The following is a 21201-nucleotide window of genomic DNA, read 5'->3' on the forward strand; positions in this document are numbered from 1 at the left end:
CTAGTGTATAGCTGTTAGTAGTGAACTTGACTGAAGGACATTTAGGATATGTTATGTTGGGGACAATAGGATAGCCCACTACCTGCTCCTCCCCAGCCTAAGAATCTCTCTTGATCCCTGTTTCATGCCCACAAAAGGAACCACAGAAAGATCTCATTGGTGTTGCTCCATGAAGCTGCTTGGCTGTGAAGGTTTCAAGCCCAGGTTCAGATGTTCAGGGGAATGGAGGTGGCAGACCTGAGGTAGAAGGTAGACTGTACCACTTCAGACTGCATGTGGAGGATCACAGTTAGGAATGCTCCCATGTGTTTAACATTTATGTTTAGCTAATCATAGTCTGTTTTGTACTGTCAGTTTAACAACTCTCTGGTGCTGAAGCTACAGTCTTTGAGTCTCATCAAATTTAACAGGTTTGAGAAGTAACTTGAACTTTGTCTGTTGGTACAGTACTTTGGCTACCTGCTCATAAAATAATTTGATAATATTCATTGGCAAAAGCCATGACCTTAAAATAATGGATGGGGTTTTCCTGCTTTAGTTTCATTCATAAGGTATTTCTAATCAGCTTCCTTCTCAATGAATACATTTTATTATTGTATTTTATTATTGTAGGCTGACTTGAGTGCCTATTAGGTGGAAGTGTGAGGTAGAAATGAACAAAAAAACTAAATAAAATGCTCTTTAGTGCCATTAGATAAACTCGTAGGCAGATTATAAAATACTGGCAGAAGAGGACACTTTTTAGAAACAGAAATGTAGAGCTTTTATTACCCACAGCGTACACATTCATTTTTCCTGTCTCACTGTGGCCTCTAGGAAAACTCTTTGTGCACGCTTCTATAGAGTCGAACCTGAGAAAGCCCAAATTAGTTCCCACCAGTGTAACAAACAAGAAATGTGTAGAAAAGGAAGTTTCAGGCCATGATCTTAAGACTCTGGCATGCATTCTGTTGCATGCTCAGCAAGAATGCAGAGATAAAATGGCGCTGGTGTCAGATTTCATTTGGGGTCTTCTGAGAAGATGAAACATAATGGAAACCATTCACTTAAAATAGGGGATAAAATGTCTATTTAAAACTAAATTGATCCCTGAAAAGGCCAAGAATCAGTAGGATAGGAATACACCCTCCCAAAAAAGTGAAGTTTCTTTCATTATGTTGGTATAGTTTTCAAACTAGCAATGCTGGATTTGGTTGGAATAATGGTTGGAAACTATTCCCAAAGATGTTAATAAATGATTGTATGCATACAGCCAATGTCTGATATAGAAGTTCAACCCAGGAGTGACATATCTAAATTCAACACTTATAGATTGTTTATGCATGGGAGTTTTACCTGGGGTTCGATGCTTGCTTGACCCACACTTTTCCATTGTGAATCCAAAATTTGGTATGTACCAGCGAAGTCACCAAGCTCAAATCCATAAGCATCTCCCTGCCCCTTGAAAACACTGCTTTGTAATTGGCTGTAGTACTTACTGTGGGAAAAATGTCACCACCACCCCAGCTCCCCTGTCACGCACTTTGGCTTATTGTGCTTACTGTGAGAAAAACATCCAGCTCCCCTCTACCCCCGGTGGAAACCCAAGTGCCATTTTACAAAACAATTTCAAAAACTGGTGCTCTTTAAAAGGAATGGGGGAGGGGGGGCCCAATCATAATTTTAAAACCCTTTCTTATGTGAATGTCTGCTTAGAAAGAACTCCGGGTAGAGACAAAAATCAGGAAGCATTTGTGTCCCTGCCCCTTTAAACGCTGCTTTGTAATTGGCTGTAGTACTTACTGTGAGAAAAATGTCACCACCACCCCAGCTCCCCTGTCACGCACTTTGGCTTATTCCACCCAGGCTGATCTCAGGGGAGATGGAAGAATCGGGTTATTACAGGAATAGGAAGACCTGGGATTTGCGAAGGCTGGCCAAGAGGTCATCTCTAATGGATGGAAAACTCATGCATAACTCCAAGGAACAACCAAGTCAGACCCGGAGCAAACTTGAGTGAAAGTACCCATGAATAAATGACCATTGAGTCATACTGGGTTTAAGCCTGTTGGAAAAGCTCAACCTACTTCACCATGTGCATTGGAAACTTAGGGCCAAATAGCGATGCCAAAATAATGCCCTACTTGTTGCTAGCAGGGCAAAGCTCTTGCAGTTTGTGTTGCTGTTCCATATTTTGTGCTACCGATACAGATTTATTCTCAGACCGTTTTTTCCCTCATTAAAAAAAAAGGTCTTTCTTTTATAGGATCCTAAATATTTCAAATCAGAGAAGACTGGAAGAGGCCTATTAAAAGAAGATTGGAGAGAGACTCAGCAGCCCATCATGTGTTCCTACAAGTTGGTGTCTGTAAAATTTGAAGTATGGGGACTTCAAACTCGAGTAGAACAGTTTGTTCACAAGGTGAGTGAAAGATGGTGCCCCAGCTCAGCTCTTATCTTGTGCATTGTCAGCATATGCATAAGTCAGGGAGGTGTGTGTGGATTTGATTTCATTGTTTTTGATTACATACTCTAAATGATGAAGGGTGAACAGTGTGAATGTGAATGTTCATTTCCTTTGTATGTGTATTTCTTCCTGATGCTTGGTAACTTGGTTCATGCTCAAAGCCTTCCAATAACAAGTGTGCAGTTGTTACCAAGAATTCCTCCATATTTCAAAGGCCTTAGAAGTAATTCCATCTACCTTTGAATTATGCCTGAATTCTTTATAAGTTTCTGATTTGCTTTTTGGATAATATTTTTCTGCAGTGAAGCCTGCCTAGGAGTGTTATACTTTAAAAGCAGCTCAAAACCAAGAAATACATGTGTTTTCTTTAAAATAGCAGTTTTATTACAGCTCTCATTAGTAGATAACTGATTATTTAAACTTAACCCAAGCGGAGAAGTGAGAGTGTCACTGATAGCACCATGTATATGGTTTGTTGGCTTATCGTTGTATGTGCCCTTGCAAACTCATTGATGTTTTTAGGAGGCCATGAAAGACAGAAAAGTTGTGCAGGCTGTGGGCTCAAGAATTGAGATTTTAAAAAATGGCGTGATTACTTTACATGGTGTCATGAGTTCTACCTAGTTGAATTCAAGGGCAACAATACTTTTATTCAACTGAGTAGAACAGAGACAATCTGTACTTTCAGTCTACACATGTACATTTTTAGGCTTTTCTGGTTATTTCTTCCTTCAGTAATACTCCATCAATACATGAGAGCTAGGAGAGTAAGCCAGCAAAAAAGCACTGGGGAAAACTTAGTACTAACCACAAGCCTTCATCTGTGATTTAAGCTTTAGTGTTAGCCAAATTGCTCAGTTATGAATATTTATATGGGGAATTAGCAGATCAATAGCTAGCAACAGGCATAACTGCAGGATCTAACCTGTGTCTACCAGAGTCCGTTCCGTGTTTCAAGGAATAAGGCGGAGGCGGTGGTTTTGCTTTTAAAAGGTTTACTCAATAATATGTACACACGCAGACAAAATTACATATACACCACACACATTCAGAGCCTAGGAAATAAAGGTTGTAGAATAGAGACGTTCGCCAATGTGGCAGTTTCCCTTTGAAGAGGGGTAATATTCACCTGATCCTGTAGAGGGGATGTCTGGGGTTTCGTGCGGCTAGAAGCAAGAGAAAAATGGGGTCAGGGATTCCCGGGGCTTGACCAGCAAGGCGGGAGGGAAGCGTGGTTGGGCTGCGCAAAACCCACACCAGCAGAGTGACAGCACGTATGAGAGGGGTAGAAGGAAGCTAGGGTATGGATGAGAGCGACCCCAGTTATATTCTTTCTGGGGGTGGGGGAGTTGGGTTTACCCCCTCGTGGTTGCCAGAGCGAACAAAGGCAAACAAAGACCTTAATGGTCGGCTGCTAAGGTGGGGCAGGGGGGCAATTGAGACAGGCTAACCTAAACCTATTGACTGCGCAATTCTGGGAGACTCGGGAGCCGGTCGTTGATGGGATTATCGAACTGGAAACAAAGAAGTGAATAGCTGCGTCCAGGTGAGTCACTTCCACAATGCCGGAGGTGCGGTTTTCTGGAGCTGATATCTCGGTGCCTTTTGATGAGCCATTAATCATACAGATGGAGGGGTGGGTGCTGGCTACGTGTCTAGTTGTTCCTTGCGAAATGGCTTCTGCTGGAGACTCGAACGGGGTCACAGGGAAATGGATTCCCTCTGGTTCATTCAGAGGGCCTGCCTGCCCTTGGTCCCTCCTTGCCTGTTTCACTGGATAGTGCGTAAGCCCTTTCCCTTGCGTTTGGGGCTTGGCATACATCTGGAACTGTGGTGACACATGTCTTTGCGGTTGCCATGTAAATGGTAATCGTTTGGCAACAGTAGTGACTTTCCTCTCGGTAGGGTGGCTCTCTCAGTTGGGGGATCTCTGGTAAATTGTTCCAGTGTCCAGTCTTACCACTATCATTTTATAGCCAGTTGTTATTTAACTCAGTAGGCAGTATCTGACAAGTATAGCAGCATGCGTGCCTACAACCAGGACTATTTGTGTTATATACAGGGAAATGCCTAGCACCTTTACGAATCTGTTCAGTATGGCATCACTAATTGGTTGTAAGACTGGCAGGATTGAAGCATTACCTATAATGATATCAAAATTTTAGACACTGTTAGACATTAAAAAATATATTTTAAAAATTATTGGGGTGTAGCAAAATAATCTGCAAAGTACAATAGTCACTTGTGGAGTCCCTCCCTACTAGACTCCGCTCCTGCCGTCAGGGTAACACTGGAAGGTCGGGTAGGTGGGACCTCCTCGGCCTCAGATCACTCCGAGGGAGAGTCTGAGCTGCCCTCTCCCTCGGAGGAAGCCAGGGTCGTGGCCTGCAGGCAGCTCGCCCAGCCAACCCTTGCTCACTCTTCAGCCTCAGTACTCATTGCCCTTTTATACCCTCTTTCCTGGGCTTCACCCCTCCCTTTCTATCCCAAGCCCCACCCCCTCAGTCCATATAAGGACAGAGAGAGGCTTGCTTCTGCCTTCTCCTGCCCTTTGCAACTGCAAGCCCACCTTCCCCTGCCCCGCCCTATCCAGGCCCTCCCGATTTTCAGCTGGTGAGATGGCCCTTCGCTGGGGCAGAGAAGCGCCTTCTCCCTCCCAGCCTCCGTCGTCTCGGTTTGCCCCACCCCATTGGGGTTAGGTTTGGGCTCCTGCGGGGGTGAGGAAAGGCCCTAGACATCCCTGTGGGACTTGGGCTCGGGACATCACAATTTAATCAGATGCACAATATCTTGCATTGTGTGTATTTCTAGTATTTAAAAATAGGTGATAAATAAGGTTTTTAGATGCAGCATCCCCCTTCCTATCTGCATATGACTAAAAGGAAAGCAAATGTCTAGGTGAGTGTATTTTCTTGTTCATGTGTGCTTCCTAGCAGTAGGATCACTTTCCACAGACAGAAAGTGTAGCAAACCTCATATAAATGGTTCTAAGATTTACCAGCATACAGTCTTGCCATTCAGAACATTTGTGGACTTAGACCTAGTGAAAACGTACTGTAGAATGTTATTTCTGATTATTATTTTTTACAGAGGTGTCCTTAATGTTGTTCTGATTTACAGGTAGTCAGAGATATATTGCTGATTGGTCATCGACAGGCTTTTGCTTGGGTCGATGAGTGGTATGGTAAGTAATTTGTTAATTAAAAATGTACAAGTAGGAACCTGCAAGGACTTGTGGGAAGCATCTCAGTATCCCCTCCCCCACTATTTCTTCTTTCCCTTTCTGGAAAGCCCTCATAGCCTCCCCTTTTCCTGCTTCCTTCTCTCCTTTTAGGGTTGCTGACCTCCAGGTGGGGCCTAGAGATCTCCTGGAATCACAACAGATCTCCCAACTACAGAGATCAGTCCCCCAGTTAGGGTTGCCAGTTCCAGCTTGGGAAATTCCTGGAGATTAGGGGGTGGAGCCTTGGGAGGGCAAGGTTTGGGGAGGGAAGCAATTTCAACAGCTGTTTTCTCCAGAAGACTTGATCTCTGTCATCTGAAGATCAGTTGTAATTCCGGATGATCTCCAGCCCCCACCTGGAGGCTGGCAAACTTGTTTCCCATGGAGGAAATTATTTCTTTGGGGGTGGAGTCTTTCTGAGGACCTTTCTGAGGTCCCTCCCCTCCTCAAACTCCATGCTCCCCAGGCTCCACCCACCAAATCTCCAGGTATTTCCTAACCTGGAATTGGTAACCCTATCTCCTTCCCACCCAACAGCCAACCTGCATTTATCTGTCTTAAGCTTCCTCCCCAGCAGCCTCTACCTAGGAAAACTAGGGCCCGGTTGTGTGGGCCAGGCCCACTGGCATTGTAGGGAAACCTCAAGGACTTGTGGGGAGGCACCTCACTTTCCCTTGTATTCCCTCCCCTCCTCTTTCCCTCCTCCTACAACCCCATATGCAACCCCCATATCCTCTCCCCTTTTCCTGCTTCATTCTCTCCTTTTCAGCCATTCATCAACCTACCTTTTATCAGCCTCCCATCTTCATAGAATCATAGAGTTGGAAGGGACCCCCAGGGTCATCTAGTCCAACCCCCTGCACAATGCAGGAAAATCACAACTACCTCCCCACCCCAAAAACCCCAGTGACCCCTACTACATGCCCAGAAGATGGCCCAAACATTTTCTTTTTTATTTCCAAAAAATTGACTTTTTGCATGGCTTCAACATGTCTAGAAATATTGCTTTTCTGTTCCCCTCTCCTTCATTATACTTCTGTAGTTACCAAAGCGCTGAAGCAGAATTGGCCACTCATACCTGCCAAGTGAAGATGGAAAGTTGCCCTGCCAAAATAATCATACTATATATATTTCCATTTAGAAATTGCAACCATAGCAGTGGGTGTATTCACTCTGTTGCACTTGCATTTTACTGGGAATTCCATTTTTGCATGTAAATTGCTGCCACTGGATAATATAAAATTAGTTTAGTTTGGTTCTCTGGACTAATACTTTGCTGCTAAAGAAAAACCTTCTTTCAAGTACATTATTGAATTGTCAGCACACCTTCAATATTTGTTACAAATGTTAAGCTAGATATTCAATTGGGTGTGCAAATCAATTGATTCTACCACATGAATTCTCTGTAAGGTAATGTACAACAGCTGAGGATTTGGCCTACTGTAGAAATGAGGAATCTGCTGACTGAAGTGCAATATTGTGCACCAATCCCCAGCCCTAAACTTGTTCACTCATAAGAATTGTTTACTCAGACTCAGTGGGTCACTTCCAGGTAACCACACTTAGAATTTCAGCCTAAGAGCGCAATCCTGAAAGGGGGGGGGTGTACATCTGCGGCAGCCAGGAAAAGATCCACGACAGAGAACAAAAAGAGGGGTTTATTAAATAAAAGTACTGAAAAGGGGGGAAATGCCCCATTGAACAAAGCAAGGCTGCACCACCAGAAAAGGGGATGTTGCCAGGGCGAATGAGGTTAGGAAGCTGCCCAAAGGCAGCTCTGCCCCCAGGAACACCCACACACACCAGTGCAGGCTTTCCCTTCAGGGAATGCCCTGCTGGCACTGCTGCACGGTGGCAGGGGCCGGCAGCCCCCAGACACCGGTGTGTTTGCCCCCACACCGACGTAGATGCCACCTTTTTCCGTGACATGGTGGCACCTACGCCGGCATGGGCTCAAGCCAGCTCCTAAGCAGCTTTGCCGCTGCCCCCTTCAGAAATGGGCTGTTAGAGGCTATTTACCTTTGCTGCAAGGCAACATTACTTCATCATTTGTTATTAGCTCAAATGTTGTAAATGAAGAGCATGTATTGCGTCTGGGAAAAGTGCTTCTGATCATGCAATTAACGGTGCCTATAAGCTTCATTCATCAAAGCTTAATGCTCCATTCTAACGGGGTGGGGACATTCTTATACTAAAATATGGTAATCCCTGTCTCATAAAGTGAATAGATTGTGTTAGGGCTTCATGTTACAACCTGGTAAGAAACTGACGTGCTAAACCAATAGTTTTGGTGGAATCTATTATTTATTTTTACATTTTATTTACAAAATTTATATGCCACCTTTCTGTCCTTACAAGGGCCACCAAGATGGCTAACAATTTAAAACATACATAATAAAACCACATTTTAAAACCATTAAAATCAACCCCCACCAAACACATGAAAACTATTAAAACCAGAGTTAAAATACATACAACACATAAAAACAGCAATTAAAACATTAGGAAGGAGGTATCACTGAGGAAATGCCAAACAAAATTACAAAGTCTTCACCCACTGGCAGAAGATGGCAACAGAAGGGGACATATGAACCTCCCTGGGGAGAGAATTTCAGAGCTTTGGTGCCATGACCAAGAAGGCCTTCTCCCATATTTCCACCCACGCAATCTCAGAAAACAGGGGCACCCAAAGCATAGCCTCCGAGGATTCCTTAAGGGAGTAGGTATTCCTTCAGGTATATTAGTTCCAAATCATACAGGGCTTTGAAGGTCAAGATCAGCACCTTGAATTGTGCCTGGGAAGAAATTGGGAACCAATGTAGATTGGCCAAGACTAGAACTATATGGCCCCTATGACCCACTCCAGTCAACATCCTGGGAGCAGCATTCTGTACCAATTGAAGTTTCTGAACTCAATTGGTACAATTCTCAAGGGCAGCCCCATTACAGTAATCTAATCTAGAGGTAACCAGGGCATGCACCACATTGGCCAGATCTTTTCTGCCCAGGAGAGGCCACAGCTGGCTAACCAGTTGAAGTGGTAAAAGGCATTCCTGGCCACAGCTGACATCTGCTTATCCAGCAGTAGGCCTGGGACCAAGAGCACCCCAGGCTATGGATCTGTTTCTTCAAGGGGAGTGCAATCTCACCCAGAACAGGTGATACCTTACATTTTACATTAGAATATAAGATCTTTTCCTAACAGAGGGTATCACAGTCCCTCTTACATGGGTACTCAGGGAGAGAGAGCTTGCTTGTTTGTTTGCCATAATGTTTATTTAGAATTTTAATTTTCTCCTTCTTAGTGCCCTTTACTTATTTTATCTCAGAAGAAATGAGACACCAGAGGCTTTTTCAAGTTAACCACCAAGAAACAGAGAGTTATTAAACACTGTACAAGGGATGGATTTGGAGGGGAAATGATAGGTTAGGAAAAGCGTAGAACCAGAGCTATTTTATAAGTTTCACTTCAGAGATCCTAGATGGCTTAGTTGGTTCAGTACTGAATTCTTAGATTCAGTTCACAAAGTCAGTTCAGTTCCCAGAACTTCTTATAGATGTTTCTATTCAGACTCTGCTGCCTAGCTAACAGGGAAGTTGGAGACCATACAATCCTCTTCCTCAGAGAAACACAGAAGTACGGAGATTTCTCCTCAAATCTCTCTTCCAGTTCTCACAATAGATATACCCCACTTTTGTGGCAGTAATACCTAAACAACAACACCCTGTATTTGGAATATCTCCTTCCCAGAGCCTATTCCCTTCCAGTGACCTGAGAAAGGGTCCCTTTCCTCCCAATCTCTGCCTGTCACTCCACAGGATTTGTTTTACACCAGTTTAGGAAAATCTGAACCCTTAGGTTCCTAGAGTGAAACACAGCTACTGAACACGCAGGTTACCAAAATCAGAATACATTTCCTTTCTTCTGAACAGAGAGAGTTCCTTAGCTCCGCCCACTCCCTTTCTCTGAGCTTCTCTTAAAGATCAACTCTTTGTTCATCACAGAGGGCTTTTCTGCATTGTAAATATTGGGCATGTTCCAAAGTTCTGCAGGACTCCAGTGCACACATGGAGCTTCACTGTTCAAGGGCTGCCTATTCTCTTCTCTGGCCTTTTCTGCATTGTCAGTTTCCTCATGTCCAAGTTCCTGTTTCTTTGGGAAGGGGGGGGTGTTCAATTCCCCATGTATTTTGCTCTCTCTAGTGATAGATTCAATATAACAGAAGATTAAGCCTAAACACCTGCAGATTTAAACAGCAGCTTTTTACATGTGATATAAAGTTGTTCGATATCGAATCTACCACTAGAGGAAGCAAAACACGTGCCGAACTGAAACACCCCCCCCCCCCAAGAAACAGGAATTTAGACATGAGGAAACTGACAATGGGGAAAAGGCCAGAGAAGCGAATAGGCAGCCTTTGAACAACGAAACTCCATGTGTGCACTGGAGTCCTGCAGAACTTTGGAACATGCCCAATATTTAGGTCTATTAGATAGCTCTAGAATATAAACTACAGGTCTACCTAGATGTATCTGGGCATAGCTTTTATAGAGTTTAAAATATTACATTAATTCATTGGTTCACCAGTACTCAACTATTATCCCATAGAGCAGGGGTGTCAAAGATACGGCCCACGGACTGCATCAGGCACGCTGAGGGCTTTATTTGGCCCATGGAGCCGAGGCAGTCAACCCTGCTTCTCCCTCCTTCCACTCTCGCTGCGTGCTCACCAGCCAACAGGGCCAGATCTTAGTGGGGACTTAGATACACAATTGCAAGCCAGTAAAAGAGCTCTTTTCAGCCAAGAAGCTTCAGGTCGTCATCACCCTGCCCATCCTCTGCCTTCCCCAGCCCCAGAGAGGACGGAACAGTCAAGTCCGGAGCCTGGGTGAGGAGGAATGAGGCACTCTTCTTGAGCAGCAAGCAGGTGAGGCACAGCACTGCCGATCCTGACAGCAGGGGGGGTTCAGAAAGGCAGCAGGAAAGAGGGTCGCCACCATGACTCCATGCAAGATCCTGGTGGGGTGCTGCCTTCTTTGTAGCCCACCATTCTCTTTTCTCTCAAAGCTCCCATCGCACTTGTTTTCCATCTCCCCTTCCAACCTCCCCTTTCCCCTCCCCTTTCTTGCTGTAGCCCGCCTTCTCTTTAGCCCGCCTTTCTTCCCCCCTCAAAGCTGCTGTTATACTTGCTTTCCATTTCCCCTTCTAGTCTTCCCCTTGCTGTAGCCTGCCTGCTCTTTCTCTTGCTCTCAGGGGCTTCTCTCCCGGCACCTTTCTTTTTCATTTTTACACCGGAACACACTGAAACAAATAGATTGTTGCTGGAAGAGAGCCAAGGGCTGCAAAGGTACCGGTGAAGAGGAGAAGGGGGTAAAGTATGAGGAGAGATGCAGGCTGGCCGCCTATGTGATCGACACGGGTTTTGCTACCAGCCCTGGCTCCCCTAGCCAAGGAGCCAGTGAGGTGGAAACATCACCACATCTTGCCGTTTGTGAGGATAGAAAGCTGCCACTGCTATTGTTCAGCCTACCTGCCGTGTATATTTATAGGGCACCTATCACGACTGGCTGCCCTCTCCAGAGCCCCAGCTGTGTTGTAACATAACTGAGTCAGGTCAAATAACTCAAACCACTTTTTTAATGAAAAGGTTTATTAAGAAATAAAAAGTCAAAATTAATTAAAATGCGAGTACAGTAATCTTAAAGGCACCCTGGCAAAGAAAATAACAAAGTCTTTCTAAATATATTTGCAACTCTACTACATAGCTGAGGTTCCTTACTCGTAAGCTAAGCTGGTTCAGGCCTTGGTTTCTTGCATTGCGGCATTGCTGTAGTTGAGCAGAATAAAGTGCTAAAGCAGTTCAGGTGATGAAGATAGTTAACATAGAATAAGCATGGGTAAACTTATGGCAATCTGGACCCTAGTCAGATGACCCATGATTTCCAATCAGAAACGGTGGTACAAAGAAATCTCTAGATGGTTCAGGCCGGACTGTGCCCTAGGAGTGAAGAGTGAGATTATCCCCCCTCCCAACTTCCCACAGATGAACTAGCTTCCAATTAGGTTGGTATGTTGGCCCGGCCTTGAACGGGTCTTATCTGCCTGCTAACAGGCTGCTGGTGCATCTTGTTATCCATGGTCTCTGCTAGGCCTCCACAGCTACAAGGCAGCAGTTTCTAAGCATTCAAAATGGAGAATAGTGATGCTAAGCTAAAAGCTAACACAAAATGGCTTTTCCTGTCTTCACAGCACCCCTTTCCTATTTAAAAAAAGAATTGCCTACAAATGCCTCATAAGGAGACAGCTTTATAAAGCAAGCTTTTGCTTGTGTGTTAAAAACTTTAATACAGGTGTCCAGAAAGGGAGGTATGTACAGACAACTCCCTTGAGAGAAATTGAAATTATTGCTTTTTGGAAGCAAAAATGACTGAAATGCTGTTTGTTACAGAATTAAATGCACACACAAATGGGGTTTTCTAGGAGGCGTGGTAAATAACACATTTCACAGATGACCTTAATAGGATACAGTACATTGGAGCTAGTATTGATCTTTCAAAATAGGCTTGTTTTGGGGAGGAGTTTTTCAGCTTTTTCTCCATTTTTAGTTAACCAGCCAACTGCAGTAAAAGTGTTTCATCAAGTGGCACCAGCACACCAGCTTACGGGAGCAAGACTCTGATTCCAGCCTAGAGCCTCTCAGATAATGTACAAGTGTAATTATTCATTAACAATTCATGGAAGTCAGCACAATTTATTCTATCGTTTAAAAGAGTTGTTGATTATATATGTATATTATATATGTATATAAAAATATGTGTATAATATACAGGGACATTATGTTGTACTTTTCCCCCACTTCAAAAAATATGTAGATCCAGCTCTGCCAGCCAAGGCAGTCACCTTCCAGTCCAGATCAAATTTAATGCCAAGGACCAGAGATACATACTTTATAGAAGACACAGGGAAAGCTAATTAATGATATTATTTTTTTACTTTATTTTTTACTTAAAATACAAACACGCTTAAAACAATAACAAAAATAATATAATTAATTGACTTTGCCTGTGTCTTCTATTAAGTTCATCTCTCCAATACCAGGCATTGCATTTTATGGTATTTATTTGTTTGTTTATTTGATTTGGTACACATGGCCCAGCCCAACCAAGTTACATTTATGTCATATCTGCCCAAGTCGAGTCTCCAAAGATCAACAGTCAGATTTTGCCGGTATGTGCCTGGCAAAATTTTCTTTCAAATCACACTTTTATACTCTAAATGGCTCATCAGAAGGGGATCACCCTGGGGAATATACTTACATGGCGGGCTCTCGAGCCAGTACCCTTGACTATATGCTGGTGTGCTCTCAACTATTGTTAATGGTAAAGTCCTTCCAAATTCTCCCTTATTTAGAGGGAGATCATTTTCCTTTATGCTTACAGGTCACTTTACCTTTAGGGGACACCCACCTTAGCATTCTTTATACAACGGCCACATCAGAATCTAACCCAATGGGCAAACGTATAAGATGGTCGAATGAGCTGCAGTCTAAATTTAAAGATCACCTGTCAGCGGAGGAGGACGTATATTCATACTGTACAGCCTTTTTAAATCCAGCCCCAGATCAAAACCCATTAATACTCTATAGGGATTTTATTCAGAGATTAAGACCCTTGCTTTTTAGCTCATGTCAGCAACGAAAGAGGCCGGTAATTAAATCTAAGCCCTGGTTTGACAAGGACTGCCTTGAAGCAAAAACAGCCCTTAAACAAGCCTATAGTAAGTTCATCAAAGCTCAGGGTAGCCAAATCAAGGCAGCTCAGCAATCCCTTGTCCTGCATAAAAAGATGTACAAACTCTTAATCTCTCAAAAGAAAAAGGAGCACTTTAAGGAGTCTTGGAGATTATTGATTAAAGCGACCAAGGCTAAAAATACATCTGTATTCTGGAGGCTAGTCACTGGTAGCAACTGCAAGAAGAACTCACCTTTAGATTCACATGTGGCCACGGATAGGTGGGTCATATTCTTTCAGAGCCTTTATGATGACGTGCATCTTTTGGCACCCTATAGTCCTGACCCGTCAAATATTCCCTCCTGGCAACCTGTCTCGTTAAATGAGGTCAAATCCCATATTAACCAACTAAGACGGGGTAAAAGCTCCTGGATATGATGGTATCCCCCCAGACTTTATCAAGGAGAACATAAATTGGTGGGCTCCCTTTCTTTCCACACTGTTTACCCACATAGACTCCACTGGAAGAATCCCTAAAGACTGGGGGCTGGCAATAGTCGTCCCCTTTTATAAAAAAGGAAGTAGAAAGGACCCTTCCAACTATAGGCCAATTAGTCTCCTAAATGTCATCAGCAAATTATACGCAAGGCACCTGCTATATAAATTAACCCTTTGGCTCAATCAAGAGGATATTTTGGCAATAGAACAGGCAGGCTTTAGGGAAGGGAGAGCAACGATAGAGCACTGCCTATCTAGCAGAGAAATATTCTAATAAGGGACAACCCTCTTTATATGCGGCATTCATTGATTTTAGGGCAGCATTTGATTCGATTGCCAGACCTTTACTCTGGGACAAGCTCGAAGCCTCAAATTTAGATAAGACTCCTGATGCTGCTGTGAGCCCTACATGAACAGACAGCACTGAGAGTCAGGTGCAATAGAAGAGGACATCTTACTGTCCCCATAAACACCTATAGAGGAGTTAGGCAGGGCTGTTTACTCGCCCCCCTGCTATTCGCCTATTATATAAATAACATAGTCAGTTCCTTGAATGCACCGGATTTACATCCACCTAAACTAGCGGACAGGCATATTCATATATTGTTCTATGCCGATGACGCGGTACTTCTTTCAAGAACCCCAGTTGGCCTAAGGAGGGCGCTAGTGAGGGTGGGAACGTTTTGTGAGAAGGAATGCCTGACAATTATGACAAAACAAAAGTAATGGCTTTTGGTAATTGCCCCAATTAAAGGAGGTGGAGCATAAATGGCCATAGGTTGGAACAGGTAACCCAATTCAAATGTCTTGGAAAGACAATCCAGGCATCTGGCTCCAAGCTGGCCCATAATACCTATGTTGCCAATTTAGGGGAAAGATCAGCCCATTCAATAATAAATTTTCTCCGGACCAAAGGGGCACACTATATTCCAGCAGCCCTTAAACTTTTTCAGGCGAAAACTCTAGCACAAATGTTATATGGAACACAACTTGACTCTCCACCCTCATGTCTTATTCCCATTGAACGAGTGCAATCCAAGTTTCTTAGAACTTCCCTGCAATTGCCAAGATGTGTATCAAATGCTATGATCCGTTTAGAAACTGGCATGATGAGGCAAGGGTTCTCTTGTCCTTGCTTTATCTCTGGCTGAAAATTAATTTCAACCCTAAGGGTCTTCTTCCATTGATTCTTTGTGATACCTTTAGGTCAAAGTGGATAATAGCCATTGAAGACAAACTAAATAACCTGGGTTTTACCCCCTTAGCACTACTTCAATTAGGGTGGGATCAAGCTAAGTCAACTATAAACCAAAGGGTTAAAGATATCGAGCGACAAGTAGATTTAGCAAGAGTGCCCTTATTTATGGCTCCCCCCAACTCCAAATTTATCCTTGCAACAGCAACCTATCTCCGTTACTTAGACATAAACAAATATAGGAGGGCTTTTACCTTGGCTAGGTGTGCAGCCTTACCCTCTGCTATGTTAGAGGGGAAATTTAAGAAGATACCCAGGGCAGAGAGACTATGCCCCTGTAAATCCGGGGATTTAGAAACCACTGAACATGTTCTCCTGAATTGTAACTTTTACACAATACCCTGTTCTAAGTTTATCGAGCCCCTCATACTGAGAATGGGATCCGACAGGGAAAGAGAAAAGATAGAAAAGCTCCTACAAGGAGATAATCCCTCAATCACCTCTCAGGTAGCAAACTTTTGTATGGCAGCAATGAAAATTTGTTGCCACAGAGTAGTCTCTTAGTCCAAGTGGCAGATGTAACTTGGATGTTATTTATTTTATTATTTTTATTTTTTAAAGTGATTTAAGACTCGGACTGTAAACCTTTGTTGGTAAGACCATTTTAGTCCATGTATCTTGTTTTATCTGGCCAAGGGCCGCAAATAAACAATCTATCTATGTCATATCCAACCCTCATAACAAATGAGTTCGACACCCCTGTCATAGAGAGTTTGGTTTACATAATCTCTGAAACAGAACTGTTTACAGTGCAGAAATAACAAAGGCATGTTATAAAGAATATTCAAGATAAGTGAATCCTTGAGCTGTTCCTTAATCTTCTCCAGGAAATCTTCTAAATTCATTTTTAGAAGATGTTTGCCTCTAGTAAATGTTTGTACCTCAGCAACTTTTTGCCTCACTGACTTCACAAAAACTTCCCCGTTTCCAAGCTTCCTTATCCCAGTCTCCTTATTCTTTGATTTTCCAACTTAACCTTCTTATACCTTCTTTAGCTGGTTTAATTGTCTTTATCAACAGTCCTTCATAAAACTAGTTGGCTTCTTACTTTTTTTGGCTTTTGCTAGAAAGATTATTTCTCCCTAGAGTGTTCCCTGTTATTAAAATCTGGATTGAATTAATAGAAAATCCCAACATCTTGAACTTTTTTCAGATATGACTATGGACGATGTTCGAGAATATGAGAGAAATATGCATGAAAAAACCAACATTAAAGTTTTCAATCAACATTCATCTACTGTGACTGAAATAGAGAGTCATGCCAAAGGAAGTGTATGTCATGTCTTTAAAAATCTTGCCCATTATCTGGTGCAAATAAAGAACAATAATATAGATCATATTCTGCACAATAGGGATTCCTGTAGGAACAAGCTTCATCACCAGAAATCATAATCCTAGATTCTTTTTATGTCCCATTTTCATAATGAAATTAAACTGGTCTTGGCAAACGTCAGGATGTGTCCAGACATACATCACTGGAATGGTGAACCCAATGTAGAAACACACTTACTGCATTTGTTCAGATGCAGTTCAAATCTTTACGGTCTTACTGTTTGCCGCTGAAACTAGCTGTGCATGTTTGTAATTTGTTAGCTACCTATGACCTTCCATTTACAAAACAATCTTTCAGTTTTTGTGATATTTATTTAAAAAATGACAAGAAACAAACATTTAATACATGATGTATCGTTAAATAAAATGGTAGATAGCTTTCCTCAAATATGGAGGGAGCAGGTAAGACAGTCAACTGAAACAGTGTCCATGTCACTGATTAGTATATCTGCCACGGGCATTCTGAATGAAAGAGGATGCTGAGCTTATCCCTCTGATGAAATATGTACACAACATCTGTATACAACCTTGGATGTATTAATTGCTCTCCCAATGAAAACGAAATTATCAGGTTTGGGCTCAGTTAATTGGGCGTACCAGGAACCAATTTTTAATGCTACTCCTCTGGGTGAACAGGCACATGGTTCTCCAGCATCTATGCAGCTCTTGAAGCAACAGCCATTGAAATCTGCAGTCTGATAGAACAATCTGACAATGTATGTTCTGATGCAGCAGTTTCCCCCAGGCACACGTTCTTTTGTGCACACAGATCGTCTGTCTGTATTAAAATTATTAACAACTTGTATGTGTACAAGGAATCATATGCTGAGCTTTGGCTTAAGTACTTCAGAGCCATATTGAGCACCCAGGTTGCATTAATCAAATAGTAAAAAAGAAACAGGTAATGGATGCGGGGTCTGTCAATAATCCAGTAGACTATAGAGGGGCTTTATGTGAAAAGATAATTTTATTTGCATGGAGCATGGTGAAGCCACATGGCTATATTATGCAATATCGTGATTATCAGTTTCCATTACCTGACCATTGTATCCTTCTCACACTATTCTGCTATATTTCTATATTGTGTGGTTGGTTTGGCTTCAGTCAGCCTTTAACATTAAATTGATGAGAAGCCACTAGCGGCCTCATAATATTGACACCAATGCAAATTGCTCTCTTCACAGTCTTTTCATGTAAACCTCACACAGAATTCATGTAAACCTCACACAGCATGAAGTGCCAGAAGTGATGTTGCCGTGTCAGGGCGAGACTGTCAGCCACCCTCCTTTTTCCAGCCATTTCCCCCCTACTGGCCAACTGATCGGCAGCAGGGGGCAGTAGCTGGGGGTGGGTGATCCCCCACCTCCAGTGGGGGAGGGCTAGCAGCCCTACTTTGACCTGATGCCTTACAACTCTCAGGTGACCTTTTGCTCAACTCACCCTGAATTTTGAATTAGTAGAGGGGAAATAACCAACAATATTTCTCTGGAATTTTGTAGAGGAAAAATTATGGTGAGCTAATTCTGCCCTCTGGTGGAGATGTGCAGTGATAATTTAACAATTTGAATGAAAGCCAAAGGTCTTTCACTGATAAAACAATGAAATCTTCTTTGGCCTGACTGCACTTGCATTTTGTAGTGGCCATTATTAAGTAGTGTAATTCCTTCAGTCTTATTTCCAGCAGTTGAATTCTAACAAATTTATTGCTTTTGTCAGTATATCAGGGACAATCAAGTTACTTTCCACCCTCAGATTCTTCTAATTTAAACTGGGATCATCTGCCATCAGTGAGTTCATTGTGGTATGAGGAGAATGACCAGATGGAGTTTGGGTTTCCTTTCATATACTTATGCTGGTTTGAATGTTTAACAGTTCATGGAGAAATAACATTTGGTCACTCCCAACAGAGATGGGAAATTGTTCCAGAATTCAGTAGAGGGTTGCCACCCAAAGAGCTCTAGAAGAAGGAACATATTGACTTGGATTCAGCTGAGTTTCACTGCCCCTCCCTCATATTCCAACCTAAAATGCCCCCTGAAATGCTGCTCCTATGGGACTGGGGACTCCCTTGAACAGCATGAAGGGGTAATTGAAGGTCTCTAGTGGGAAGCTGGAATTAGCAAAAGTTGTCCCTCCCATTTGAAGAAATCCTCCCCTGGATCCAATCCACTGGGAGACTAAGAAAATTATGTCTTATGTAGGTCAGACTGTTATCAGTACTTTCTTAGAATATACCTTCCTTATAACACATTCAGTTACAGGTATCTTTTGCAGTTACAGTGCATTGCTTTTTCTCATTGAATATCTCTTAAATAAATAACTTTGAAATAAGGATCATGAGGCAAACTTAGGTATGGGCTGACTGGCTAACACACCGGAATGCCCCTTCACTCACACACACACAACACATAAATCTGACACACTGAAAATCAGTATGTCAGGGAGAGACGCTAGGGTAGATAGTTTCTCTAACATCTAATGATTTTCTACCAAAAGGGGATTTAAAAACAACAACAGAGGAACATCCAGTCTTTTGAGATCCCACTTGCAGTCTGAAATGGCATAGTCCAGACACAAGTGGAACAATAAACAAAATTATGGAATTGTACTTTTGAGATCAGTGTCAACATTCCAACTGATTTAAGTGAGATATCTGTAAAGAATTTGGATATCAAGGGTTCTCTGTCTTAAAATGCCTTATTTGGAAGTATATATAGAAGAAGTAAAGAATAGGCAGGGCATCATGCCAACAAAAACAAGGTGCCTCAATAATCATGCTTAACACATGGTATAGAAATTATTTTGAATTTCCTGGCGTCTACTTCCTAAACTGCAATATTTTGCCTTCTACTCCATCATAATGTAATCTATAAAACCCATGTCAGTTATTTTTTATAAAGCACTCTAAAGCACCTTTGCAAAAACTTTCAGTAATTTGAGAGAATAATAATAGAAACAAAGAAATAAATTGTTTGCGTGTGTTGGGCCTCATCTTGCTCCCATTTATATGTGACTTCTGTTCTACACAGACATTAACAAAGCAGCCCATCACTGCATGTCTTAATACTGATGACCATGTGAGAATTGTTAAACAATTAACAGTGTACCCCTAAGCAGAATTACACTTTTCTAAGTCTATTGAAGTCAGTGGTCTTAGAAAGGTATGTTTAGGATTACACTGTACATTACTCCATTTGTCCAGCAGCTATGAGAATCAGAGGAACTGTGTCTGAAATGTAGCACAGCAAATTACAGTGGCCATTTCTGAAAATGGTGAGCCAAGCTCCCCTTGAGTCATAATATATTCATCTACCCACTGGAATGAGACCTTTGGATTATCATTTATACATACATTTTATAATGGAAATAAATTCATGCATTGGTTCTAACGTTCATTTGTCTTTCTTTTCTTCTCATTGAAGACATGACTATGGATGAAGTCCGAGAGTTTGAACGAGCAACTCAGGAAGCCACGAACAAGAAAATTGGGATCTTCCCTCCTGCAATATCAATCTCTAACATTTCCCTCCCTTCTTCGATCCGCAGTGCTCCTTCTAGTGCTCCATCCACTCCTCTATCCACAGAAGCACCTGAATTCCTAACAGTTCCCAAAGACCGACAACGAAAAAAATCTGCCCCAGAAACTCTCACGCTGCCAGATCCAGACAAAAAAGGTCTTTAAATCCAGCATGTTGTGTTATGACACATCATACCTGACAGAACAATATTTGTAAAGCTTATAGCCATTCTTTCATTTAAACAAATTTGAGTAATCTAGATGAATGACTCCTCCCCCCTCCCCCCGCTTGTCCCTTAAACAGTTAGGTAAATGCATGCAAGAACATAGGTCCTGTGATCTAATTCCCAAACTAAAGCTCTAAGGCATATGACAGTTGTTGCTATCAACACAAATTTAAATAGCTTTCAAAAGCAAAATAAGCTCTTCGTACCAACTGTAGTAAATGCAGATAATTCTCATATATAGAGAAACAATATTTGTGCTTGGAGGTGTAGGGATTTAATAAAGCTGGTAAGGATATCTTAAAAGAATGAGGGACTGTTTAGGGACAGGGTCAAAGGACAACATTTCTCATTTCAAGCTATTATAGATCATTTTCTAAAGTGTTTAAGGTAGACTCAAGCTGAGTCGGCTTTAAACAAAACATTGGAACTGCTTCACTCTGAAAAACACTTGAATACCAACAGTAATTATTCAAATTTTTGTTTTACTGACTATCTCAGGATTTGGGGTGTAGCTAATGCAAGCTTTAAGCTCTTCAAAGAACCAGAAGAGCAATTATATGTTAACTGTGCAATTCTGAAGGGGGAAGGTGCCATTGGAGCTGGCATAACTGTGTGCCGGAGTTCGTGCCACTTTGTGCTGTGATAAAGTGGCTATGCCAACAGCACGTGGGCACTTATGCTGGTGCCAGGGAGCGATGCATCAGTGCGGGCAGCAAAAACCTGGAAGTGAATGCCCATGCCGGTGTGGAGGTGCGTTCCCGGGGTGAAGCTGACATTAGTCAGCTTCCAAGCCCCTTTCACCCTGGTAACGTCCCTCTACACTGCAGCATTGCTATGCCAGCAAAATAGCTGGCATAGCCCTGTGAAACTCCATGGAGAAGTTTCAGTTTGTTTGTTTTTTAATGCCTTTTAAACTTTTATTTTTTGGCTGGGAAGCCTCTGTGGAGGCTGTGCAGCTGCGCCGTTCCCGGC

The 21201-nt window shown here is 42.4% G+C and overlaps 1 protein-coding gene across 1 annotated transcript in view; it reads left to right on the forward strand.

Moving 5' to 3' along the window:
• The window catches only part of PITPNC1 (phosphatidylinositol transfer protein cytoplasmic 1), a 121972-nt gene extending 101938 nt beyond the window's left edge, over nucleotides 1–20034 (forward strand). Inside the window, exons 7-10 of the mRNA XM_056861326.1 lie at nucleotides 2246–2401; nucleotides 5567–5630; nucleotides 16307–16425; nucleotides 19908–20034. Of these exons, the coding sequence (XP_056717304.1) occupies nucleotides 2246–2401; nucleotides 5567–5630; nucleotides 16307–16425; nucleotides 19908–19913 (345 nt within the window). The 3' untranslated portion in view covers nucleotides 19914–20034. The remainder of the gene's footprint in view (nucleotides 1–2245; nucleotides 2402–5566; nucleotides 5631–16306; nucleotides 16426–19907) is intronic.
• Nucleotides 20035–21201: the final 1167 nt, after the last annotated feature.

Source organism: Euleptes europaea, chromosome 1 (genome assembly GCF_029931775.1).
Source record: "Euleptes europaea isolate rEulEur1 chromosome 1, rEulEur1.hap1, whole genome shotgun sequence".
Lineage (NCBI taxonomy): Eukaryota > Metazoa > Chordata > Lepidosauria > Squamata > Sphaerodactylidae > Euleptes > Euleptes europaea.